This window comes from Cyrtonyx montezumae, unplaced genomic scaffold (assembly GCF_038088225.1).
Source record: "Cyrtonyx montezumae isolate F1298 unplaced genomic scaffold, pur_monq_1.0 scaffold_8, whole genome shotgun sequence".
In the NCBI taxonomy this organism is placed as follows: Eukaryota; Metazoa; Chordata; class Aves; order Galliformes; family Odontophoridae; genus Cyrtonyx; species Cyrtonyx montezumae.
Window position 1 is genome coordinate 99153462 of NW_027072089.1, and position 21744 is coordinate 99175205.

A 21744-nucleotide genomic window follows, 5' to 3' on the forward strand; every position below is an offset into this window, starting at 1 on the left:
CAAGCTTTGTTTCTGAGAACAAAGGTCTCAAACACAGCTCTGAAAATGCAGGTGACTCATCGCCAGAAGAGTACACGAGGTCAGGTACTATGATTTTAGTCCTCATTTTAGCTTTCCACAAACAATTTTTTATTGCAGACTTTTCTCCTTATTTTCTTATATTTGATGGCTGCTAGATTAAATAAAGTCTCAGCTACACCTTCTTATTACTGATGCGAAGCAAAGCCAAATTATAATTTTACATTTAATTTACAGAGATAAACTGGAAGAGCAGCACAGTGTAAGTTTACATTTCGATTTTGCTGATAATGACTGATTTAACTCAGTGTGTCATAGGAAAAGGAATAATGACTGTAAAGCTGCTTTGGCAGAACATAATAGCTAGAAAAATTAACAAAAAACAGGCTGCAAATTAATGACAAAGACAGGTCTGTCAGCTCAGAGCAGATGTTTACCTAAGTGAAAGAATAATTTTCTATAGCACTGTTGCCTTGGAACAGCTTTACTATTTCTTTTGTTTTAATCTCTCATTTAATTTGACTCTTACAGAGATTTGGAGCCACCACCTTCTTCTGAAACTGCTGAGACCAAATGAAGAAACAAGAGCCACAAACATCAGTGCAAACACAGTAATCTCAAAGCAACTGCAGTGAATTTAAACATCGTCTTACAGGATAACCTGGGATGAAATTGTGCCAAATTAAAATGCAAAAAGTACAGTAGATCTTGGCTTCTCTTAGACCAGGTAGGATACCAGATTCTTGCTGGAGTAGTTCCCTTTGTCTGCTGTGCTGTTCATCCTGAGTGAATAGATACACAGTGTACAGTATGAACCAGACCCAAGGTCTGCTGCTTGTGCTTGGCCATCACAAGCCATGTGCCACGGCCATCCAGGGCCCAGGGAGATGAAGCACCATGCCACTAAACCTGAACTCCACTATTTCCCTCTAGCTCCAGAGCTTCTAGCTCAGAGTAGGATCGTGGCCAGAGTATGAGGGAAGGGCAGAAGATGATCAAGGGTCTCTCTGGTGGGGTAGGGCTGTGAGAGAGTTAGCTGCAGCACAGGCCTGATGTAACTTGAATGGGAGAGTTAGGGGCCTCAAGTTGTACCTGAAGTTTTTGAACTCAACCCCTCTGCTGTGGAAAGGCCAGGAAAAGGTCCATGGAAGTTCACACAGCACCAGGATAAATTTGTGTGTGATGGGCCCAAGCCACAGAGAAAGCACAGGACTCTTGATAATACACCAAGTAGTAATGTTTTCAAAGCCTGAAGTTCAAATTCTCCACCTTCCCCTGTCACACTATCATTCCAGTTGGGTTCCAGTTCTGCCCTCAGCTTGGCAGCCCCTACCTTGGGGATGGTGGTAATGAAAAATCTACAAGCCTGTTTGGACTGCATAAATATTCTGCATACACTCTACCTAAGTTGGATGCCTCAACTCTCTTACCAAAAGAGGAGAAATCCCTAATGAGCACAGTACTCTAAATTTTTTTTACACAGTATATTAGCATTGAGGATCAAATTTGCTAAGTGCAGCTGCTAGTATAGTATAAACCTACAAATGGATAAAAACAGAGAAAGTGTGGAGAGTAATTAAACACTAAGGAGGAGAAAACACCATTAATATACATTCACTTATACTTTCAAAGCTATGGAAAGGTGGCTGGCAAAGAGTCAATATAGATCTGTTCTCCCACACCTCTGCTCTCAGTGATTTGTACAGAACTACAGATTACACTAGTCTGAAAATGAATGCTTCAGCTTCTCCTTGCACAGCAATTTTTCCAAAAGAAATTTAAAGACTACATACGCACACACCAACTAGCTCAATAGTCCTTTTCAAAATGACACTATCCTTTCGATGGAATTTGAAAGGGAACTTGCCTTCTCCAGCTGTTTCATCCGTGTTGGAAAGGCACAGTTTTCTTCCAAAGAAAAGAACAGAAAGCATTTTGTCTGGTTGCACCCTTCCATCCCCTAAGCCTTTTGGTTATCCTCCATATCCCTGAGAGCTCTTTTTCTTTGTCCAATGGCCACCACACCTACCTGTGTGACAAGGTGACTTGCCATTTGCTGCTGAGGCTGTTGAACCTGCTGAGGCTGCTGGGATGAAGGCTGTTGCTGAGACTGTCCCACCATCTGGCTCCTCATTGTTGGCTGGCTGCTGGGAGGATTGTATATTGCCGGCGTCCCATCAGGATTTACAAAGGGTTGACCTGAAACAAAACATATTTCCTTTGCTGAACATTTTTAAAAAGGACTGTTTTCTGTAAGAAATCACACAAGCTTGCTCCAACTGATCACTAACTGACTTTCTACAACAGCAAAGTGATTGTTTTTCTCATTACATTATCAGCCATCTCTATTTTTTGGCAGGCAAGGCAGATAACTGATATTTGTTTTGGCAGTACTAACCCCCAAGGAGTGACTAAAAGGTTGCCATGGCTATAAGATGATTCAGGTACTTTGGTTACTGGAAATCATTCAGTGATGAATCAGTTAGTACTAAGACTAAACTCTGGAACAAATACTGAAAGCAGAGGATATCCATGTATATTTTACTGCTGTACAATGGAAGTTAAATGTATGCAACTACTCTTAACATACCATACTTCCTAGTTATACAAGAAAAAAACCTTAGTTAGTAATTTATTTACACACTGTAGTAACAGTGGTGTTCTTTAGAGAGCGATACCCTAATTAAAGGAGGCAGCCTGGGAGGTCGTCAGAGAGGAAACAGTTAATATGTCTATAAAAACCTCTTATATAAGAAAGAAATTCTGGCCCAATTCTCACCAAGGGCAGAAGGTGGTATGTACATAACAAAGCATAAGTTGCTGGACTCTTTGCTTCAGATATTAAAAAATAAAATATAGAAAATTATCCTTGCCCAAGTCATTGCTTTACAAAAAAAAGAAAAAGAAAAAGAAAAAAGAGTGTAGGCAACATGTTTCCATGACCTCTATTCTCTACACTTCTACTTAATAAATTTAGGCACAAAGTGATAACAATGGATGTAGTTAAGTGAAGTAGGAATATTTGAGATAAAATAGGAGATCAGGAGGAAATGTGGTAACTGTGTAAATGAAATAAGGAGCTTCTGCTTTTTATATCTCCCCTGGTGCAGGTAGAGCCTCTGCCTATTCCATCCATTCATCACTCTGTGCTTTTTTATTCCTTCCTCCTTACTATTGTGATCAGAACCACACAAGAAGAGCCAGGTAAAGGAACCCTGCCTTCCCTCTCCAAAGTATGAGCATTTTCTGGATTAAGTCACATTCACAGTGGGTAGGGAAAGATCAAAGAAAGTGGAAGAGAGGCATGGGCCAGCTGAGTGCATTAGATGGTTTCTTGATTGTTGTTGTGAAGACCCTGGGAGAAAATGGCATGGAGAAAACATTTGTGGCTTTTTTTTAACTTGGGAGTCTCAGGCTGCAGAAGTATTTTAGAGACTAGAGAAGGCCACAATAATACTCGTGTGCAGCATTTAACACTTAATCATGTCGAGCTGGTGTCTCCTTATAGATTTGGAAGATTCAAGGCTCACCAAAGAAAAAGAGGTAGTGAGAGGAGAAGTTTAGTTAAAGGTGATCTTATGAATCAACTGTGACTTCACTGGCAAATAACACAGCACAAAGCTGCAAAGAAAAAACACGTGTAACATAAATGCTGCAGACTGCTGTTCAAAGGGAAAACTGCTACGGCAGAGGCTTAGAGAGAAAATAAATCCAAAAAGCAGTAAGTGTGCTACTGGTAACTGGACTGGGTGAGCAGGGTAACAGGCTCCTGAATCATGTGCCAGGCACTGAAATAAAGCCTTAAAGAACATGTATAGTGGCTGAGTGAAGGATGACAGGACCAAAAGAGAAGAAGTCTGGGAATGCTTATAATGATGTATAAAAGACCTTTTAAGAAGAAATTTTGAAATAGGCAATGCAAAGGAGAGATCAGATGGCCACAGGGAAGACATATGTAAGTTATGAACTGTGGCCTTAATGGAAGGGCAAAGACTGTGATGCCATCTGAAGGAGTAAAAATTAAATATAAATGCTCTTAAATTGTGAAAGGGGTTAAATCAGAGAACATGTCAAGAGGAATCCTTTAAAGGGTAAGGTGAGGCAGGTGATGGAAAGTAAAAGAACACAGCTGCATAAACAGTCTCTACCCAAACCAGGTCTGAAAGTATCTGGGGAAGGAGATGGCTGAACTGGAGAAGCTGAAAGAAACTGAGTATGGAAAAACACAAATTGCCAATGCCTGAGTAGGAGCTGAGCAATGTAACGAGAGCAGGGAGGTGCTGACAGCATCTGTGGATGCCATTAGAGGCTTGCAGTCAGTGACTATACAGTGTAAAAGGAAGCAAAGATCTTAAAGGACACAGTGTTAGGATCAAAAGAGAGAAGACAGGAAGTAACCACTTTCTTAAAGGAGAATAAAGAACTAAAGAATGATGTTACATAGTGAAAGAATCTATTCATTACAGGAAACAAAGCTCCTTTTTCCTTTTCTTTAAACTGTCTTCTCTTCATCTGTGTTTCTGACAGCATCCATCACTTTGATAGCTGAGCACAGCATCCAGCAATCTCTATGCCTCCTCCCTATGGAGCTTCTTTTGTAATGTTACTGTAATAAGATGCAAAGATTTTGAGTCCAAAGAGTGGAAAATTTGTAGCATGTATTTTGCTGCATGTTAAAAACACAGCAGACACTACAGTACAGCCTGGCTTCCAGCACAGTTAACAGCGTGAAGCTATACATCTGAGTCAATAATTTCAGTCCTTGTAAGAATCTGCTCCCTCCATTTTCTTCAGTATGCATATATTTATTTACAGATAAGCTACAGAAATAAAACACGCAGACTAAAAAAAACCTAAAATAAAATAGAACAAAGAATTACACATACATAAATCTCACTCACTCTGTGAATATTAAACGTACAACAGACAAGAAACTCTTGGTTATGCCTGTGCAGGCAACAAGGTAAACCAAAGGGAAGACCAGGCTCTCTTATCTAGTGGCAGCACTGACAGGCACTATGCCTGTGGCAGACAAAGACTCCCTAGGTACCAAGGACAAATGTGAGGACCTGCCAAAGCAGATATAGGATATGTTTCTCTTAAACAACTCTAATGGCTTGCAAGTGTGGTGAGATGCAGCCTTCATCCTTGCTATGGCCAGTAACAGATACAACCTCTGAGCCATCCGTTTGACTGAATGTAGCAGTGATTCCTTCCACTTGTTTCTGTCAGCACTAGCATTATTCAATGGATGAATAATGGATGGACTTCTGCCTCAGCCTGATGGGTTTTGAATGAAAGAACACAAAATACCTTTGTCTGTACTGACCAAGAAATTCTTATGTTGCAGATAGTACTATCAACTTCCAGCACCATAGAAACAGTTAAGTACATAAATATGGGGTGTGTATTATGCCTACCTTCCATTCAGTTCTCTCCCATAATCTGACCTGTTAAGAAATATCTAAAAACCCATTTAAGCCACCAAAATTAGGCTCTCATATCAAGGATATCATAACTTGAAAATAGCTACACAAACATTAAAAGCTTTAGAAAAGTCAACGAATGCAAAGGTTAATAGATCAGCTCTGTCTGGAAAGAACTTAGCATGTTGAACTTGTTTAAGACATCCTCCCTGATCACACATAGGCTGATAGATACTGATCATCTCCAGATATTTCTATCTCTACATGCCCAAACAAAGCTTAGGTTAACATTTTTCAGGAGTACTTTTCTTAAATGCAGCAGCTTTCATTTTTTTCATGACTCCATTCTAACTCAGTATTATTAGTGGTGGGCTCAGAGATCAGCTCTACAAATCTGCAACCAAGGACTAGAACGCAGAGGTGTAATATACATAAAGTAGCAGTTATAGGTAATAATTCCCAAAGAAAATCTTCTGAATGCTTCATTGAGGACTTTGAAAAAAAATCTTTTGGAGTTCAACTCCCAGCTCCCTGTTTAATGGAAAATTCAATGCACTGTATGCTTTGTTATTTTAGTTCCAGCATAACTCAGCTAAGGATGACAGCACAGCTAGTCATGATTATGGAAACAGTGCAAATCACTGAAGAAGCATCACAGTCTCAGCCTCCCTAAACCTTTTTAATGCTGTCAGTACAATACTGTGGGGAGTAATAGCGTAACATTATCTTGACTTCATCTGGACCAAGGAGGTAACAAATTGCCTTAAACTTTCAGTAGGCACTCAAATTCAGGCTGAGTGGCTTCTAAAACGCATGGATGACAGCAAGTGCCTAGTTAAAACTGCAGTTCTAAGAACCAGGATAACACAGAATTGGGAATACAACTTTTTTTCACAAAACTTCCTGTTCACATACATACAATTGCTAATCACATAGCTCATGTAAGAAAACTAACTCTGTAGTGCTATTTCAAATGCCTTTTGAAATTGACCTGTTACTAAGTACAACCTCTAGAACTTTGAGCATCATATTTTACTTGCACCTTATCTCAGCATACTCGATATGGAAGAGTATCTGTCCTTAATAAAATTAATGGGCCCTCAGAGCACTCACAGTCAAGGAGTATCACGAGATGAATACCCTGCCCAGGACTGCGTGAGCATTATGTTTTGCATTACTTCCCACCAGAAAATCTCTCTACAAACAAGAATTGTGCTGAGTTCCCAGGTGACACAAGTAACACTGAAATGTTACTTGAAACTCATGGCAAGAGTGCACCGGACTGACCTGTGTGTGGGTTGAGCAGGATACTTCCAGGCGGTATCCCTGCAGCTTCAAGTGGAAGAATGATATAGCTGGTGTTGCTGGGAGCCACCTGGCCACTCATCCCGTTCTCAGGGTAGGACACACTGCCTGAATTGCTGGCTGTCAACCCGGGGACAAGAGGTGCACTTTGGAGAGGCTGATGTATTCGTGACAGGGATCCTGAGGAGCCAGCACTGCTGGAAGACTCTGAGCCTAAGGGAGAGACAGAATCGCAGTTATGAGGGACTCAGGCTCCCAGCAGATACGTCACATACACATGGACAAAGATAAGCAGTAATCCGTGCCTAGTTAGCAGGAGTAAGGTTTCGTTTTCCCCCCACCGAGTTCAATATTCAGATGAGTTTCTACAGTTCAAAAGACCTCTGCCTTTCAGCAAAGACTGCTCCCTCTCAACCAGTAAGTAGTTTTCTGTCAAGCAGAACACTGACTGCTCAGTATATGTTTATAATACAAAGGCCAGTTCATAAAATATAGAAGCTAAACACAGGGTAATACATGAAAAACATTTTAAGCAAATTAAAAATAAAACAACTCAGCAACGATGTTCTCAGTCAGGTAACACAGTAGCTGTGTTGCATATGTCACTAACTCATACGTACCTAACATGTTACTATTTTAATTCCTCAATGGATAGACTATTAAAATTGATCAAACCAGCTAAAGCAAATGTACTAACACACATTTGTGACTGGGAGGAGGAGAGTTTCATTATTTTAAAAACCGTATATAATTTTCGAACTTCAGAGACTTTACTTGTCTTGGTTTCCTCCTAAGAAATCACACAAACATCTTGTTATCTAACAAACAGTGTCTTTTCACAGATTGCTGTGGATTGTTGTGTAAAAGCTGATGCAAACTTTTCTATTCCAAACCCCATCTCCATATGGTAGCTAGGCAGCTACACCAGAAACAATTCTCTTAAACGAGCTGTGCACTACTTGCCATTGGCAGGACCCTAAGTCTGCTTCTCCAACATTTAATCAAGAAAGCTGTAATGATTTCAAAAGATGTTTTTTTTTTTTTTAATTTCTACAAATACACTCCAAAATTATGTTACTGTACTTGTTATTTATATCTCTCTGTGCATATTGAGGCTGGAAACACAGAGATTATTCCTGCAGGGACAGATCTATTTATTTGATCATTTAAGACCTCCACATTACTACAGTTGCAGAAATATTCTTGGAGATCATCCTCAGCAAGCTACCAGTGATACTTGGCATCTTCCTTCCAAGTGTAAATGCAGACACAGGAGTTCTGTTTTCCTTCTGCAGGTCCTTTTCTGCATTTCTCTGCCCATTCTATGTGCATTTCATAACTGCTTATTTGAGTTCTCACTTTACTTTCTCCTCTTTTCTATCACCCATGGAATTCAGTAGGTTAGAAATATACTTGGAGATTCCAGACAAGATTCCATAGCTTCCCTAGCCTGTTATTATTTCTAAGCCTCTAAGTACTATCAAACCTAAGTTCAAACTCTTCTCTCCCCATGTAGTGCTATTCTGAAGAAGCACCATTAGCATAAAAGAAGATTGCAGATGATATTCATTTTCCTCCCCTCCTTTTCAGCTGTTTTTATGGCAGAATCATATTTACAGAATCACACAATTTACCTGAATGTTAAAAGCCAAAGGACTGTAACAAATTCACATGTACTCATGAAATGGAAGGCAGAAGCAGAACAATCTCTGAAGCTATCAGCACGTGTTGGCTGAGATGAGAGCTATGAAATATATTCCTTAAAAGATCAGAGACCTGCACTTCTCCGCCAGCAGATCAAGTTGGTGATTTTGAAAGAATGCAAACAAGGGGCAAAACTATTTTAGTAATTTTCTTAATATTTTCCAAAATATCCCAGAAATTATTACCTAACCACTTTTGCCATAATTTATCCTGTACCATAATAATCTATTTTAAAATTTCCCCTCATTACAACTTCCTATCAGTTTAAGTCGAGACATATTAAGACAAATAAATCCCAACACAAATGTCTGAAAATTAACACCAATTAATCTTGTCTTTGTAGCTCTGATTAGCCGCTTTCATGGTTTCTAAATTCGGAATAAGAAATCACCACAGAATGAATTCAGTACTGTAAGAAATGAGAAAAAAATGAGAATCTGACTTTATTCAGACTCACATTAAGAGATGCCTTCATAGAGACTTCTGAAAGGATCTTTGACTAAATGAGATTTTTGACCCCATTACACAACCCTATGTCTTTTTTCTGTATGTAATCCTGGCTACTTCTGGATTCTTCAATAATCTTCTTGCTGCATCATGGTTGACATAATACTAACCTTCACATTCTCATCATTTCCCATTAATATATTTTGAAGTGTTCTGAGAGATATCGCAGTTCAAAGAACAGTGAAAGAGACAAAAATCACTGTAAAATCTTAATAGCTTAACTTTCATGGTGAGTGCATGAGTTACCATTAGTTTCCCAATATTCTGAGCACTAGTGAGCAACGCAACACATTTTGCTCTATTTTCTTCAAGTTAGTATTCAGTATCTACTGAATTTGAGCCTCTCTGCTCAACTCACCTTGTGAGTCTGTGGTAAATTTTCCCTTATCAAATGGAATCAAGTTCCCACTACTTCACCCACTACTTTCTACAGCTAGTGTTTTGTAGGAGCAGTACCGTGCTAAGTTTCAAAATCACAAAATCACAGGATCATAAGGGCTGGAAAGGACCTCTGGTGATCACCTAGTCCAACTCCCTGCTCATGCAGGTTCCCTGTTTGTCTGCTACTGCCATAAGTCACTTGTACATTTGCATGTTCTGATGCATTTAGGACCTCTTGTTGTTTTTAATGATAATGGTATGCACTCATGTGAACACAATACTTTGCTACAAAATAAGATTGATCGTTCAGCACAGTCAGTTGGTGGGAAGTGTATGACTGGAAGCAGCTGGCTTAAAATTTATTACCCACACGTCAGAATTGCAGCAATTTCTCTTGGACTTGCAAAATCCATCAAGCTAATGTTTGACCAAAGGAAATATAAAGAAGCAGAAATCCAATTCCAAAACATAGACACAATGTTATAATTCACAGAATACCTTATGTATATATATATATATATAAATACACACACATGTATATGTATAAAAGTTAACATATTGAAATGCCAGCAGTATAATTGTCTGTGTGACAGCAGCAGCAATGAACACCTAACAGGAGAGATTAGACTGTGGCTCTGATTATTTGCAGACACTCCAAGGAAGTTAACGATACCTACAGATCTGTACCAACACAGCTGATATTCCCACACAGCCATCCTTTCGTAAACGTAAAAATTCACAACTACACATATTTAGTCAGCCCTAGAAAGTCAACTTTGCTAGTGGAATTCTAAACGAAGGTTTTGTACGATGTCCCTCAGTAGTCTGACTGGAGTTCGTTACAGTATTAAGTCCTAATTTTGGCACTGAATTACAACAAAAACAATACATCTATGTATCTACTAAGCTGCAACTTAATTAATTAGAAAACTAATTTGTAATAACACAAATGAAAGATCTGTTCTTTTTAGTGGAGCAGTGCCTTCTAAGGAATCAACAGGTGCATGAAAGTAATACTCAAACAGTCTGATAACCATAATGGCTTTCAAACAGTTCCTTTTGCGAAGTCTACAAGAATTAAGTATCATAATTCCCTTGCTAAACTCTTATTACTGTGCAGCTGAATGCAATTAAAGTGTAAGACTAATAGATACTGCTAGACTCCACTGCAGAGAACAGCACATTCTCTGATCTGATGTTGCCTAAGGGGAGGCAAACTTTCAGCACTTCAGTTTCTCTCAGTCTGCTATGTAACACTGGTTACTGATTTATCAGAAGTGAAGGTTAAGAGTAGAACATTTAATTTTAGTGAAAATACTTAAAATTATCCAGAAAGGCCACAGTGCTAATACTGCATCGCAGTATATATTCTAACAGGCAGCTGTGAGCCATCAGTGAAAATCCTTAAAGTCCTATTATCTCCATGCTCAAGAAAAGTATTTGACAGTGCTTCAGGATGACCATCATAGGTATAGCATAATTTTTGCATTTAAAATAGTCATTTTTCATCATTTAACCAATGAAAAACATTTTGACCCGCTGCTGACTTCAGGCTGATTCAGTATGTACTTTGTCTAAGACAAAAAGATCTTCAAATGTATTACAATGAATCATAAGGCACTTTAAAGAACAGACCAGTGCTTTCTGTAGATGAGACCTAGGACAGAATTAGTGCCTGTCAGCATCACAACAGCATGCCTGGTGTTTGCAGCGAGACAACAGCAACTGAAATGGAATTTCCCAGGTATGGACAAAAGAAAATAAACAAAAGCCCGAAACCATGATAAAACTTCAAATGTGTACTGGACTGTGAAACATCTGTCTTTCCCTATGACTGGATTATAGGGTAATGAAGATCCAATGAAGAATTATGTGAATTAAAATATTGCCTGGTACCTAATGTACCCTTGAAAATGCATGCAAATACCACATGCAAGCTCAGACAGCAGAATTACTTTTTTTTCAGCACAAAAAGAACCCTTCATCAAGACATATTTCCCTGTTATTTTTGTAACAGTTATTCTACTCTTTTTTAATGCCAGCCAGTAACATTTCAGAGAGAAGGACAGAAACAGCGATTCAGATATTATTCCCCCTGACTTTCCTCAGGCTGACTGACAGATTCACTTTGTGTCCCAGCTCTGAAGGTGTGACTTCATTTTGACATCCAGACTTGCTCTCTTCCCTCTCTTAAACTTTCACTCTTTCTGTGCATACTCGATTTCACATTGAAAACCTTTACTTTAAAAAAAAGTCAAAGCACTTTCAATATGTAATTGCTCTGCAAAGAACATGGAATTTTAATATCAATGATGTTTTAAAAATGTACTGTAAGAGCTTTCATTTGAAAGCAATTTGGGGTTTGGTGCCTAAAGAGTATAGATGCACTTCCCATTATTCATATGCTTCAGAGATTTCTCCTTTAATATATCTTCCTAAGTGCACCCTTTAATATGCTTGACTTCAACACCAAAATGGCTACTTAAAAGAATTACTCTTTTGCAATTAGATATCTCAACCTGACAAACTGGATTTCCCTGACAGTGCTGTGAAGGCTCTGCACCTCTGCATACAGTGCTGCAGAGTACATTTAACTACATAGAAAAGTATACCTGCTACCTGAGCCTCCTCCCTAATTCATATATATCTAATTGAGTTCTGATGCAAAGGAATGATTTGTGGAAGACAAATAGATCTGGAAGCAAAAACATGGTCTGCTGCATACTTTGGGCCACACTATAGCTCATTCATCCCTCATACAAATAAAAAAAACACAGGAGCACATTTTCAAAGATATATACACACTGGTTGTGCTACATTTATATGCTTATACTCAGGAAGAATGCAGAGGTAAAAACAAAACAAAACAAAAACAAAAAAACCCAAACAACTGTATTGTACTAATATTTATCAAAAACAAAATCCATACTAATGTTTATCGAAGACAAATTTAAGTCTTAATTCCATAGCACTGTGCATATGTAGAAGGGGAGTAGAACTAGAGGAGAATCTTAACATAAGATACAAAACCATTGCTTGTCCAAGGTAAAATGAAAGGTAAGAAGAAAGGTAAAAGAAAGGTAAAAAAAAACAAAGCTGCAGTATAGAAGCGTTTAGATGAGGTGCTAAGGGATCTGATTCAGTGGTTTAGTGGGTAGGGATGGTGATAGGAGGATGGTTGGACTAGATGATATTGTAGGTCCTTTCCAACCTAATGTACCTATGAACCTATGAATCGTGAACGCTCTCATGAGAGTATCTTTAGGAGCAGCAGGGTTTGAGAGAGCACCCTTCTGACCAAGCTGTGTGCCCTTCCTTCTCTCAAAAGAATTGTTACTGCATTCAAGTCAGTGAAGTTCAGAATGCAGTTTCAAAGCTGAAGGTTTCCTCAGTTCACTCTGAAAACACCTTTCCTGGATACCCTGAAGCAGAGCAAAGGCTACCACACCATTTTGGGAATAGGAATGAAATCTGACTAACAAAGGTCCGATAGGCTGAACTTAAATTAAGTACCATCCATAAAGCACTCTCAAGCTGAAAAACCACTAAGTGCTAAGTATTGATTACCACCTGTCCTGTACTATATTTATCAAGTGAACCAAACTGATGGAATCATCTGATGGGCTAATTATTTATTATGCACTTTTACACAAAAATATAAGAGTAGCTTAATGGCATGGCTTGAAATTACTTAGATCCAGGCCCTGTGACTCACTCATATGTTAATACACCCATGAAGTTAATGCAAGTAAATGCAGAATTCCCACCAGGTTCACAGTACCCTTAAATGGTGCTTTCATTTAATGGGAACCAAACAGGAAAATGGAGAGGTTGCAGGACCTCTGTGAATCCAGAGCTTCTGATGGTTTCTATCATAGCACACTGACTCATTTGCCAACAGGTGGGGAGAGGCTGTACTCCCCAGTGCAGATAGATGGTCTGTATTCCAGCAATGACAACAAAAGACTCTTGAAATTCTCATCAGCTACATGACACAGTTCTTCAGAATTAAGCAAAAAGTAAGATTAATAAAACGGTACAATCTGTGTCATTCATTTATTTTGTTCTAAAAGCTACTATCTCTTGAGGCTACAATTGCAGAGTGTCCAAATACGAAGTGCAAATACTCTATTTCAGAAAAGCCGACATCACCTAGGGTTTGCAGATCTCACAGGCCAGGTATTCTTCTCCATAAACTGAACAGCCAGTACCCAGCTACTGGCACACACAGATGGGCAAACATATCTGCCACGTACATTTATTACTGTGCAGCAAAGAGTACTGTGAACCCACTACAGTACTAGCTACCTGTTTTAGACAGTTTGCCGGTACTTCTGTTACTTGATGAGCTATCTCCTCTTGTCAGGACGGTTATGCCACCAAAACTTGCTGTCTTTGTTATGGCTGGCTTCAAATTTCGATTTGAACTGTCCGAGTCCGTGCTGCTCCATGGCCTCTGGTGGTCTGTCCATTTCAATTCATTCTCCGTGCTGCTCTGCCGACTGCCAGATGCCTTCCCTGTGCTATCTCTGTTACCCCTGCGGACATCAGAAAACAAAGATTCATACACAAACAAAAAGATGTCAGGGCAGAGCCTATCTTTGGGCACCCTGCAGTGAGCCTACTAAAGAAAAAGGAAGTACTCTGCATTTACAAAAGCATGCCTACAAGGGGAAATCTGACCCCAATACTCAACCTTCAGCAAATTAACATTGCCGTGACCCTTTTTTACATGCATAGCACTTACCAGTGCTCCCCTTTCCCATACATCCCAAGAGCTTTTCATTGGACTGGACTGATGAAGCAATATTACAAAGAGCTGATGTAGCATATCCATTGCCTGTTTACCTCAAGAAATTCCTCAACACCTCTCCTTTTGCTCTCCATCAAATACACGCCTTGTCCTCTACCTTTCTCTTCACAACCACCCTCTTTATTTCTGTTTCATCTCATTACCACTCATCTGCTCTGAGTTACCCAATCCCCTTCCCTGATGGTGTCATCCCAGAGCACACATAACAACATCTTCAAGGCTTCATTTAAAGACCCTATCAGGTTTGGTTTTCTCCCCTCTGCATACACTGATAACATCACCACGTTCCCCCTCTGCCTGCATCCCAGCTTTAAATTGCAAAAAGCTCTGGGTAGAGATTGCCTGTCCTTGAACAGCTGCAGAGCATCCAGAGTATTGTGAGTGACAACACAGCAAACTGGGAGCAGAGAGCAAAAAACAGAGGAAAATTTGCCTTGTTTATGATGAATAGCTGTGTTGTTAAAATGACAGAACCAGTATGCCCTACTACGGCTTAGTGCACTATGACCCAAGTGAGGCTAATGACACTGACTTTTGGAAGGCATTTAGAAGACATTACCCATCCCCTCTGTCTTATTCTACAGTAGGCTCAATCAAAGCACTTTCTACAAATGAAAAGGATGGGAGTGGATCTATCGCCCCTCCACTCCCTTTCTCCCTGTGATTGTGGCTCCTGCTCTCTCACTGGAGAATGTGCCGAGCTACACCACTCAGGACGAGGAGGAGCAGGGTGCCAAGGATGGGATCAGGCTGGTGCGTTCCTTGCCTGCAACCAGAGCCGCACACCCATGTGATCGGCAGCATTTACCTGTTGACCTTTGCTAGACCCAGACAGAGGGAAAACACGAAGAGAAACAGCACAGAAGCAACAACATGTAAAAAAAAAAAAAAAAAAAAAAAAGGAAAAATAGATTTAAAAATGTAAAAAAATAATTGTCTTTAAGATTTAAACGGAAAGGAAAAAAGTTTATTATTTACAGACTCTTTTGCATTCCTGTGCTTAAAAAGTAGTAATTCTCTTACGTTTATATTCTAGTGAAAGAGAGGGAGAGAAAACAAATGCTTCTGCATCCCAGTTATCTGTAGTTGCAGGTTACACAAAATTCCTATTTGCTCCCCAAACCTGAATAGATATCATTTATTAAGAGTCTCTGCGTGGGTATTTCTGATGCTTCCTTACTCCTGCATGCCCAATCCACGACCATCAGATCACCAGGGCTAGCCCAAAGCATGGAGTAGTTTTTCTGCCAGCTCCAGCTCTTCTCCTCCACCCGTGGTCTTGTCATCACCTGTGGCTGCTGTGCAGACATGCACAATTGGCAAACACATACACACATCAAATAATCCTGTGTCCTTGTACCTCACAGTAGTAATCATCTTAACAGAGGTGATACAAGCTTAAAGTGACAAACTTATCGCTGCTACATACGCAAACAGCAAATCTAGCTACACCCATGCTCTACTAGATAAAGGATATGCTTCTGAAAGAGTTCATTACTTCTGCTGGCTCTGCTTAAAATTTGTAGCAGCTGATTGGCTTTATAAGCAGCTTGGCATGCTAAATTCTGGTTGATTTAAATCTGCTTGTGCTCCTGCTGTGGGATGAGAGCCAGCAGATCGGGTCTTTCACTGCCCACTGCTCTCCATGAAAATATGGACTGATTCTTTGTGTCATGGGATGCTCCTTGGGATACAGATTATGACTGAATAATCTCTGGGCAGATGGAAAAAGGTTTTGGAACAGAAGGTAATGGAGAAAACTTTTCCCAAGCACTGCTGCTTTAAGATAAAGGAACGTCAACCAATTTAACCTCATTATATTTTTATTTCATCTTTTAATAAAACAAAGAATGGAAAAAACGTCAGTCTGGGCACTAGTCTGTAAAAAATATCTGAACTAAAGCAAAATGGACTCCCATCAGTTACAATCACCCCCAGTCTGTGGGAGTTCAAGAAACTGAAAATCTAGATGTAGTTTCTGACCCAAAAGAAGGTGTCCTGCTGGGATCTCCTCATTCAGAGAGCATGGGATGAGCAGAGTAAGAACTCTGTGTTCCCTTCGGGACAGAACAAATGACATACCCACACCCAGGCGAGGTGTCCTTGGCAGAATCACAACTGAGAGTTACTGGGAAACAAATATTAAATAAAGTAAGCCATACAAACCTAAAGAGCTGTCTTTTCTTATGGGTATCATTGCATATACTACTGTCTTCCAAGAGCCTACTGCAAAAGTGAAAAGAAAGATTATGGTAACACACACAGTAATACAAATGTATCTTTAAAATTACATTTAGTTTCTAGCAATATCTTCTGACTTGCCAGGTTAATAGTTAAAGAACCAAGGCTAAAATTGGCCCCCAATTCCCATTCCCATAACTTGGCAGTCAACTGAACATAAGCAATGCCTGCCAGGGAGGCTGAAGGCCATTTAACATTTCCTGTTACCAAGCAAGGTAATTCCCAGAAGCCAAGGAACCATACTTCTACATCTAAAAGAAAATTCATTAGAATGTCACTTAATAGAACATGAAAATGCAAGCCAGCAAAATACTGCAAGTATGATTTTAAGTACTTGCTACGTCCCTTGGAAATCTCTGCAGTGCGGATAAATGCTCAGGTTCTCTGATGAAAAAAGGCAAAGCACTTAAACATATACATAACTTCCAACACAGCAAATCCACAAGATTGCTCACGTGCACAGAGCTCAGTACGAGTTTAAGTGTTTCACCTGGCATGCAGCAAGAAAAAGCAGTGTTCTGATGGATGGAGCACTGGGCTCTCCTGCTAGTAGAGCCGATGGTTGCAGAAGTCCAGATTTCACCTTGGTCTTTTACTGATCTTCACCTGAGTGGGCATCCTCATACTTAGTCTCCCATTCACAGGGAGAAAAAAGTAGGTTTATGGGATTATCTTCTTTTGTCTTTTCAGGGTTCTTCTGTTAACAATTTCAGTTTTATTCTGACAAAATGTATCTCATGATTTAGAAGCAGCAGCTGAGGTAATAATGTACGCAAGGTGGATAGGTTGCAGTGAGACATCCTGAGGGATATTCCTCCTTCCCCCTTCAGGACTATCCACCAGAAAGGCTGTTTTGTACCATTACAGAGGAGACATTTACCATGGGAACAGCCTTACCCATAAATGACAAAAGTAAGGATGTACAGAGATAGAAATACTGTGAAAGATGATCTTCTCCAAGCCAATGAAGAACAGTTTTAGAACACGTGCAGGACAGAGTTGGGCTAGCACTGCTCCAGCACTCACCAGTGAAATGCCTAGCGTTTTGATTAACATCCTTATCTGCCATAATGGCACACAGTTTCTAAGATCTTCAACAGTGCTATGCTAAAGAGCCTTCAATTTCATACAGCTTCAGAATTAATACACAGTTTCTTCTCCCCTTTGCTTGAAGTGCATTTATTATTAGGAACCATCATTATAAGGAACCTGAAGAACCATCACACAATGATGCAGTGACAGTTGGCTCAGGTACCTTCATTCCATTATTACAATCCAGGAGCACAGCAGGCAGGATCTGGCGGACTCCCGAGCCCACAGCAGCAACAAGTGGCTGGCTCAGTGCTGCCACAAAAAGCAGGTTAAGCACTAGAAACACAAATGCTGTGTTTTGTACATACCGTCATCCAGCTGCTGCTAAAGTGCTTTTTAAAGATCGATACGTTAAATTCTGAAGGCACTCCAGAGGGAGATTAGTCACTTGCAGTGAAACATTAGATGGGCTTTCTCCTATACCACCACCACCCCGCAACTACGTTTTGAAAGCAAAATGCAAAGTCTGGGGAAAGCAGCACTAATACCTTACTTATTTGTTCAGACACAGCATTGCAAGGCAACCCCTTTCTCCCCCGCTGTCCCCCCTCCCCAAAGCAGAAAAATACTGCAGATATTATGGGTTATGAATTTGTTTAGTGCTACGGATACAACAAATAGTAAGAGAGAAACAGCTAGAGAATTAAAAAAAAAAAAAAAAAAAGCTGTATTTTTTTTTACCTGTTTTCCACAAAAAGGTTTTCCTGGGAGCAAACTGACTGAAAAATAAAAAAGGCATTGTATCAGACGCTCTAGATATGCTCTGCTGTTCCAATTCCTTCCTTTTTTTTTTTTTTTTTTTTTTTTTTTAAGAGTTATCTCCCCTGGTCAGGCATAAGGGGATTTCAATTCATGCATCATTTGCATTTGCAGAAGACAAAAGGGGAAAAAAGGTCAAGAATGAGGTCAGGCCAGTAAAATAAATTCCATGCATTACAACACATTGCCAACAAGGGGTCTCAGTTTGGAAACAAACTGAAACTTTTCAGTCCTGAGATCAGAAGAAGGTGAAATGTGCAAAATGCTGGTGATTCAAAGGGAGAAACGTTTTGCCTACATAAAGCAAGGCTCCACTAGTATGCCCTACCACCCAGAAATAAGATTGCAGAATAGCACAGAGCTGCAGGTAGGGAAGACAAACAGGAGGAGAGCATGCAAAGTCAACAAAGTTCTTCAAAGAGAGAGAAGATACTATAGTATTTAGGAATACTAAGTGATTTCACGTGGAGAGGAGACAGCCATACCCACACTGAGATATAAAATGAGGGTAATATTAATAATAATATTAACATCAATAATAAAATCTATTGTAAAAACGGCTCTCAGCTGGAGGACTTAGATGACTTAGATCCTGAGAAAGGTGAAGGGCTTGGAAGAAATAAATCCTACTGGCAAGTGTGTAATTCTTTTGGCATTACTTAATTTTTTATGCAGAGAAATGAAGCTGTGCTCAATTTCCCATGAATAATTCTCCCTCTTTGATTTTCTCCATTTCCCTCCTATTTCATGTTCTCTACACAAAGTGCCTCGTAGCTGTCAGTGGATTATATCTCCAAGAGGTGCAGAAGAAAGGACAGTCAGCGCTCGTACAGAATTTAAACAAAAGGAAAGCAAGGGGTTGAGGGCACCACAGCTCATGCCCATCCCCTCCACAACAATGGGACTCAGCTCAAGGCATAATGGTACACCATCATTACTGGTGTCACTTTCTACGACACAGCACAGTTTCTCTTCAATGCTGCCCACCCAGCACCAGATCCAGGGATGCTGTACGGAGCAGGCAGCTTCCTGGTGAATGCTTCTCAGGTGGGCTTCCCAGCCTGAACCCCTGCTGAACGGGAGGAATTCCAGAGGAATCAATGCACAGGGCTCTGGGCTGCACTGGTGGCAAGCACGTCTCATTAGCACAAAGCCCTGGCATTTCCAGGTCAAGGTTTCCATTGCCAGAGCCTGGCTGCAGCAGACCTAGGGTTCCATCCCAGGCTAAGAGGAGATGCAAACTATTCTACTGGGATCCTTTCAACAGCTACAACACTTCATCTGCTCCCATTTTAAGTGTCTTATTCACAAAGTTTCATCAATAGTTGGGGGGTGTGTGGGCTTGAGCACAGTCTAACAACTCTGAAGTCTACTAAAATCTCCCTGTGGTCTTGTACCACCTCAGCCATGGGACTGCATCTTCTCTTTGGGCTTCATAATGGGCAGCCGTGCAGTGACTTCAGCTCAGTCACCTTCCCAAAGCAGCCTTAAGAGCTGGCTCTTCCAAACACAGTAAAAACCTCTGCTCTGAGACCACTGCTCTGTGACCCCACTAAGTCAAGAGGAAAGCGATGTGTACCTGTCTGCCGAAGTGCTTACGAGCATTTTTTTTTTAACGATTGTTTTAAATTTTTAAAGAAATGGGCATAAAGCAGCATACATATTTGAGATTTATACTTCATTAAGCAAGTTGAAAGGATTGCTCCCTTTTTAGTGTTTTAATGGGAACCACTACAAACTGCATTATAGACCTAAGGTCAATTTCTGTAATAACTCTGTCTTCTTGGCTGAAGATGCTGGCAAAAGGCTACCAATCCTCAAAAACTTTACTGCTCAGTGTGGGCACGAGGTTGAAAAGTCAGGCGCTCTCTTTATGATGTTACTCTGTTAAAAAGACAGAAGGCTTAGCAGCTCTGGAAAGGAGTTCAGCTACTTCAAGATCAGGACTCACTTTCCTGACCAACAGCATCAATAAGCCTTTATAGTACCTTCAGTTGAGCCTTAAGTACATACACAAAACAGATGCTGTGAAAGCCATTTTTGGAAGTCTTGACTCTTCTACGCTGATCAAAGACACTGACAACAAATCCACTAAAGGAAAAAAGGTTATGCAAGATCACCTACAAATTCACCTCCTCAGGGACCTCTGCATGCAAGATTTTCATTACAGTTCTCTGTATGACTAATTGTCACTTTTGAAACTAGTCTTTCATCCTATAATTTCCCAGAACCTTCTTAAGTCTCAACTGGAAGGCGTGCTTCAGCTCTGCCAAGCACTAGGTATGCTGGGGGCTGCTGTTCTTGTTTTCAATTACATTAGCCTGCATAGATAACTATTAACATGCAGCAATATCCTGCAGTGGATACCATCAGGTAATCATCTGCACGTCAGTTACCGAGATTTGACAGATCTCAGGCTTACAGTTAATGCTAATTGCTTGATCTGCAACAAAAATAAAAGGAGGGCTCTGTACAGCCACATTGGAGTCTTGATACATACGGGTTTCTGCTAGCCAACACAAGGCATTTCCTGCTTTTGTTTATTTTAAAACCTCTACATCTTACTCTTTTTCTATAGGATAAGACAAGGAGGAAGCCAGCTTTTCAGACATTCATTCAGTGACTCCTGAATCAGGGAGCAATAAAGATCCTCCATGCATTCTTAATCAGAGGAATCATGATTTATTTTATCTAAAGGATCTGGCCCTTAGTAATACACAGCTTAGCCAAAAATAGCCGTTAACAATTAACAGCCAAAAATAAAAAGTGTGATGTTTTCCCTTTAATAAGTTCCATGTGCACCATGGGCAAATTCCAGCATTTGTGTAACTAATAAAGCATCCGCATTTTTCAGTGAATACACAATAATTACTAGAGAATACATTTATGAACAATGAATGGTTCTTATGTGATTCTGGCTCATGAGGTTATACATTGCATTAACCTCAAAAAATGAAATTTCCCCTAAGTAATTTAATTGCTTGTCTCAAGAATCAATTTTCTACATGCTTAAAAGCCAAACGTACTGTGCCATTTACATACACATTCGGGATCCTGAGTCAAATCTCTAATTTGTATCAATGTGCATTGAAAGTGTAACATATACCTTTCTTTTCTTTTAGATTTTATCATCATCATTATTTTCCTCAGGGAATAACTTTTCAGTGTAATAAAAGCAACTGAGGCAGCTTAGATGAGAAACTTCTTTTTAAGACCTGGATACTCCAGGTCCTCTGTGCTCTTGGTCATAAAATTGACAAGTTGTTATAAAGCTAGATTTACAACAAAAATAAGTTTATGATAGAAGGGTTGTAGGTCTTACAACTGAAAAATAACCTTGAGCAAAAGAGAGGTCATGCAGTGCTGGTTAATAGCAGCCTAAAAGTTTAGGAGGTACATGCTTTGCAGTTCCAATTGCAGGAAGCCGAAGTGTTCAAATACAGTAACTCTTTACTCATTCTTTTATGAAGTTACATCATTAACATGCTCCTCTCAGTC

At 39.9% G+C, this 21744-nt stretch overlaps 1 protein-coding gene across 22 annotated transcripts in view; it reads right to left on the minus strand.

Moving 5' to 3' along the window:
- Positions 1–21744, minus strand: part of ARPP21 (cAMP regulated phosphoprotein 21) — a 185304-nt gene that overhangs the window by 46524 nt on the left and 117036 nt on the right. For 12 of the 22 annotated variants that reach the window (XM_065753352.1, XM_065753350.1, XM_065753354.1 and 9 more), the window contains 5 exons: positions 18169–18206; positions 16321–16380; positions 13647–13879; positions 6732–6962; positions 2048–2217 (listed from right to left, as the gene is read on the minus strand). In XM_065753352.1, coding sequence (XP_065609424.1) covers positions 2048–2217; positions 6732–6962; positions 13647–13879; positions 16321–16380; positions 18169–18206 — 732 coding nt within the window. The remainder of the gene's footprint in view (positions 1–2047; positions 2218–6731; positions 6963–13646; positions 13880–16320; positions 16381–18168; positions 18207–21744) is intronic. The other 10 variants (XM_065753361.1, XM_065753365.1, XM_065753371.1 and 7 more) reach the window with 4 other exon arrangements.